The following is a 6,406-nucleotide window of genomic DNA, read 5'->3' as shown; positions in this document are numbered from 1 at the left end:
AAAGTGCCTTAGGCACTATGCTACCAGAGCTCCCCATTATTACTATAGAAAATAATATATCAAAGAAAACACAGGCAAAAAAATAGCTGTCAACAGTTGAGAGATAACAACAAAGATTCAGTAATGCTATCTTATGTAAGTTTCTTAGTTATAAATTTGACTGTTATATTTATTAGATTTTATTACAGGTAAGAGCTCATTTCAGTCATCTTTTTACATTACTTTTTATATTAACCATTTTTTCAAGGTAGCAATGACCATTGGATATCCTCAAATAATTTTACAGAAGGAGATGCTGGTCTGGAATTCTTGCAAGCCAACTTGATCTTTTCTGAGGAAGTTCCAAAATAGTCCTTTTGAGAAAAGTTTATATAGGACATTTTTATAAAACTTACTGTAATATCACAGCAGTTGTTATCATTATTAGATAACTCTCCACACTCTAAGGGCCCACATTCTGTGATGAGGAATGGGAAAGACAGTATTAGGAGAGACCATAAAAAGCATTTTATTTCTGTGACTTTTAACTTGGAGTTATTTGTACTATGACTATCTCTTACCTGCTTACAGTTTGTAGGAATCTGGGATAATTCAATAATAAGCCACAAAAAATTCAGACTTTACTGCGTGGTGGTGAACATTAGAAAGATCAATGTGCTAGCATATCTGAATAGCATTACTTCAGACCTAAATCAAAACTCCATTAAAAATTATGATTTTGATTTCTACCATTCTAAAGAATGACAGACTTTTTTTTTTTCCCTTCTTGTCAAGGTGTTACTGTTCAAATAACAAAGACGATAACAATCAGAATTTCTAACCTAGATGAAGATTGTTTAGTGTTTGTTCAACTTACCATTTTAACTTCTCCTTGAACCACCAGGCAAATCATCAAAGCCATCATAATTTCCCCTTGGCCAGCAGGAAAACAATGTTTTACATCTCAAAGGCTTCAGGTTAGAGTTGATTCAACATTCTCTTCTTTTTAATAAAATGAATCAGGTTTACATTTCAAAGACTTAACTAGGATTGAACTGATCTATATTCAGTTATAACCCCACACAAAAATGTTTATATAGTGTAGTTTAAAAACGCCATTTTAGTCAAGTTGTACCAGAAGATATATAATTAATGTATGACTAAAAATTGTTCTTATGAAAATGAGTAATTTGACAAATCCTTGTAAATTTCCCTCCTTTCTCATGCACTTCTGTCTTTGATGTGAAATCATTTCCCATTGTTTAATTAACCAAAACAAACAAACAAACAAAAAACAACATTTAAAGCAAAGGTGGGCATTCATGCATTTTCCTGCAAGATGCCCTGTTCCTCCATTTCATAAAAAGTAATTATATCTTTGTGGTAGTTAACGTTATTTTCAACTTGGCTGGACCTGGTTGGTTGAGTGGCTGGGCAGCTGGAAGTAGTTATTCCCTATGGTAAGATTGACAATCACTTGCATGGTGGAATCTACTGGTGCAACTGAGTAGCTGCTTTAGTGATGTGGTATGTTTCCAGTGTATAAGAAACAGCTTTGAGGAAGATCTCCAGCTTTTTGCCACTCTTGGGCCTTGAATGTAACTAAGTCTTCATTAAGCAGCCTTCCATGCTCTGCTGTTCTTGGGACTTTTAATAGACTTGAATCAATGCCTGCCATGTGGTTTGGTAGTATCAGGACTGTGCCTTTTTACTTGTTGACCTTGGGTTCATCAGCCTCAGAAACCAACAGCTGACTGAGAGGAAAGATGCCTCTTGTTTCAATGAGCCAGGAGCAAGAGGCAGAGCTAAAGTCCAAGGTTGAGGGGCTTTCACCAAGCCCCCTAAAACCTGGCACTTTGAACTCAGAATTCTAGCCTCCCAAACTGTAAGAGAAAAAATTCCTGTTTGTTTGAGCCATTCCATTTGTGTTATATTCTTGTCAGAGTGGCACTAGGTAACCAAAACAATCTTTAATAAAAACTTTTGGTTTATTTTCTAACAGAACATCAATCTAGTGTTTCTGCTAAGAAAACTGTATGTTTCCATTGGGAATTTTCTTTATCTTTTCTCCCTCATCTACAGATCAACAGGTCAGAAAGAGAAAATATACAGAGAAATCACATAATAGATAATGGCAAAATATTTTATAAGTAAATGGGTTTTAGTCTATACTACCAAGGAATGCTATTTAATAGATAAGCCATACAGGTATATAGAATTCCAATGAAGAGCATTTTCAAGGAGTACAAGTGTGACAATAGAGACTATCAACCTAAACAGAGTCCGTATTACCTCCAATTCAGAGTCACTCCATCTTTAACCAATTCACCATTTATATTTTCAATTTCAGAAAATTTTAAGGTACTGTTTGAGAGAAACAAACCCAAAATCTGTTGTACCTAATGATCATCAGTGTTGGGTGGTTTCTCAAGGACAATGCCTTAGTTATCTCATGCTACTATCACAGAAATACCACAGATGGATGGATTTAACAAACAGAAGTTTATTCTCTCACAGTTTAGGAGGCTAAACATCTGAATTCAGGGCACCAGTTCTTGGGGAATGTTTCTCTCTCTGTCACCTCTGGGGGAAGGTCCTTTTCTTCTTTCAACATCAGTTACTCAGGCATTCTTTAGAGCTCTCCATGTGTGTTGGCATCAATCTTCCTGTGGGCCCAGCAGTTTGTCAGCACAGGGACCCTGCCTCAAACAATATGCTCCATTCCCTGCTCTTCATTCTTGGTGGTATTCAAGTTCCTCCTTCTGTGCTCCTATCTTTCCCCCTTTATCTTTTCAAAGATAAAAAGTGAGGTAGTCCACAACCCAATGAAATTTCTCTTACATCAGATCGGGTCAGTGACTTGAGCAAGGGTATTTCATATCACCCTAATCCTTTTACAACAGACTGGCTGCTCACATCAGATCACATCATGGGAAATGATTATATCATTACACTACTTCCAAACCACTGAGTATCATGGTCCAGCCAAGTTGACAAATTGTGGGAGGATGAAATTCAAGCTGTAATAGCTACAGAACTGATGTACTACACAAAGAATGCTAAAATACTCTTTTGTGATGTATGAATTTATAGTTTATAGGTTATTCAATGCAACATACAGAGACTTCTGTCAAATATGGATTAAGATTTCTAAGCATCCCAGAGTTCTATGCCATGGCCTTACCTCTCACCTGCCAAGATCTCAAGAATTGTTTTGAAAGACTTTAGTCTTACATCATAGAATCAACTGATGCTGTATTGAGACATAAAGTTGTTTGCCTGTTCTTCAACCAGCAGGAAAAAAGCTGGAGACAGTATTCTAAGTAGGCTAGAAGTCATGTTGAAGGAAAAACAATTACTTCTCTCTACTAATGTTTAATCTGTTCCCTTCTATTGTAGGAAAACAAGGCCCTTACCTCCTGTCACAAAGAGCCAATGAGTACAACAGTTTGAAGAGGGAAAGAAAAAGGTTGATTGAGTATTGATACCCAAGGAGACTGTGAGAATGATTTCTCCAAAATGCCTACCTCTGCTCAAGCAAAGGGGTGAACATGATTACTCAGGGAAATTGGAAGGGGTTGCAGATTTCTTGGATGACCAGGACTGCCTTTGTTCCTGTCTTCCCTGGTTACTACAGGTTCAGTGTCCCTCTTCCCAGGGTCAACTTCCTCCATAGGCTACAGTTCTTAGCCAAGACCAGTTGTGGGAGAAGGGTAGGCTTAAAAGAGTACATAATTGAAAATAGCAAATCTAAACAACAATTGTCTGTACAAGACTGGTTATTCTATTTACCTCAAAGGAAGACGAAGGGAAGAAAAAATAGCAAGTTAGTCCCTTTAATTAATATCCACTGTATTTCCATAGTGATACTGCCTCGAAAACCCAAGGAGGGGTCACTACGAGTCAGATCTGACTCGACAGCAGTGAGTTTGGTTCGGTTTGGTAATCATGGCTGCTAGATGTGAAAATTCTACAGGTTTCAGGGAGGGCCCCCTTCTGCCTTCCACACTACCAAAATGAAAGTGAACATTTATCTTTGAATAGAATAAGGAGATTAAGAAGGGGAAAAATGACACTACAGTAGTTTATATGAGAGCTTTCGTAGTAAATTCAATTCAGTGCACGACTAACAAGAACTCAAGACTGAAATCAACTTCACTAAACTTCACTAACGTAAAGTCTTCTGGGCAATAGTTTAGAATTCCTTTTAAGTCTCAAACTGCTGTTGCCTTGCCATTCTGGGTTACATTACAGTGGTAGAGTTTGATCTGCTACAGTTAATGGCTTGTAATCTCCATAGAAATGTACTCTACAATGAAATCTAACTCACAAGTTGAAGATAAGTCATAAAATATTTTTCGATGGGTATTCCATCAATTGGAGCTGAAACACCGGTAGGACCTTGGAGAGGGTTACACAACCGTTTCCAAGCTTGGTCTGAGTGGACTGCCCCGCAGCTTCTGACCAGTGGTTCATTGAGGCCCTCGGAAGCAGGTGGACAGAGGTTTCTCCGAGTGGGTCCGGCTTTAGAGGTGCGGGCTGAGCCTGGCCGGCGTCAAGGGCTGACGGGGAAGGTGTAGGTGCGTTGTCCAGTCATAGGCTGACAATCTCCGGCGGCCCCAGCGACCATGCCCCGCAAAGTCACCCAGCCATCCACAGCCTGGCGCAGAGAAGAGGAGCCGCTGCCGTCTCCGGACGGTGCTAGCACCGACGCCGAGTCCGAGCCACTGCCGCCCGGCCGCACCGAGAGCCCGACTGCTGCCGCCGCAGAGACTCCAAGTGAGGAACTTGATAATAGGAGTTTAGAAGAAATTTTGAATAGCATCCCTCCTCCACCACCTCCAGCAATGACCAATGAAGCTGGAGCTCCTCGGCTTATGATAACTCATATTGTAAACCAGAACTTCAAATCCTATGCTGGGGGAATAATTCTGGGACCTTTTCATAAGCGCTTTTCATGTATTATTGGGCCAAATGGCAGTGGCAAATCCAATGTTATTGATTCTATGCTTTTTGTGTTTGGATATCGAGCACAAAAAATACGGTCTAAAAAACTCTCAGTACTAATACATAATTCTGACGAACACAAGGATATTCAGAGTTGTACTGTAGAAGTTCATTTTCAAAAGATAATTGATAAGGAAGGAGATGATTATGAAGTCATTCCTAACAGTAACTTCTATGTATCCAGAACAGCCTACAGAGATAATACTTCCGTCTACCATATTAGTGGGAAGAAAAAGACATTTAAAGATGTTGGGAATCTTCTTCGAAGCCATGGAATTGACTTGGACCATAATAGATTTTTAATCTTACAAGGTGAAGTTGAACAAATTGCTATGATGAAACCAAAAGGCCAAACTGAACACGATGAGGGTATGCTTGAATATTTAGAAGATATCATTGGTAGTGGACGGCTAAATGAACCTATTAAAGTCCTTTGTCGGAGAGTTGAAATATTAAATGAACACAGAGGAGAGAAGTTAAATAGGGTTAAGATGGTGGAAAAGGAAAAGGATGCATTAGAAGGCGAGAAAAACATAGCTATTGAATTCCTTACCTTGGAGAACGAAATATTTAGGAAAAAGAATCATGTTTGTCAGTATTACATGTAAGTATCTTAATTTAAACCCTCCTTCCCCTTTTTGTATTTTTTTACTTACTTTTTGACTATTCCCTTTTCTCCTATGTTAGAAAAAGGAGCTCTGGTAGCGTAGTGCCTAAAGCACTTGACTGCTAACCAGAAGGCTGGCAGTTCAAACCCACCAGCACTCCTTGGAAGGAAGATTGGGCAATCTACTTCCATAGTGATACTGCCTCGGCAACCCAAGGAGGGGTCGCTATGAGTCAGATCCAACTTTACAGCACATATCAACAACAATGTTAGAAAAATGAAGACAGAAGGGAAAAATATTCTAAAAATTATTTTTTGTGATAAACTCGTGAGTTAGGTTTATTTCCCATAGCATTGAAATTGACTTTTTAGTATCCTACTTGAAGTTGGGAGATGGTTCACAAGTATTTATTACCATATTTAATAGCTTTACATGTACTTTTTTCAAAAAAATTCATGTAATAGCAGATCTAATTTGTTTATATTGAACCTATCTTTTTTCCTAATTCTAGCCTTGTATCTGGGTTCTTTTTCCCTCAGTGGCCCTAGGTAATTGTGAAGTGACTATAATAAGAGTACTTTAGAAACAGCTAGTTATACTAAAATAGTTCACACAGTTTTTTAGAAGTGGAATTTTGGGATCTCTCAATTTCTGTTATTCTCTCTTCTAGTTATGATCTCCAGAAAAGAATTACTGAAATGGAAACTCAAAAGGAAAAAATTCATGAAGATACCAAAGAAATTAATGAGAAGAGCAATATACTGTCGAATGAAATGAAAGCTAAAAATAAAGCTGTAAAAGATGCAGAGAAG

At 38.3% G+C, this 6,406-nt stretch overlaps 1 protein-coding gene across 1 annotated transcript; it reads left to right on the top strand.

Moving 5' to 3' along the window:
* Positions 1 to 4,607: 4,607 nt before the first annotated feature.
* LOC103206708 (structural maintenance of chromosomes protein 4-like) lies at positions 4,608 to 6,406 on the top strand (the record flags this gene model as incomplete). The annotated part of the gene is made up of 2 exons (XM_007952202.1): positions 4,608 to 5,590; positions 6,265 to 6,406. Coding segments are annotated over exons 1-2 (1,125 nt in total), but the record flags the coding sequence as incomplete, so codon positions are not given.

This window comes from Orycteropus afer, unplaced genomic scaffold (genome assembly GCF_000298275.1).
Source record: "Orycteropus afer afer isolate SDZICR_OR568_19922 unplaced genomic scaffold, OryAfe1.0 scaffold00328, whole genome shotgun sequence".
In the NCBI taxonomy this organism is placed as follows: Eukaryota; Metazoa; Chordata; class Mammalia; order Tubulidentata; family Orycteropodidae; genus Orycteropus; species Orycteropus afer.
The sequence above is the reverse complement of the archived record's forward strand: the minus strand, read 5'-3'. Positions and strand labels throughout refer to the sequence as shown.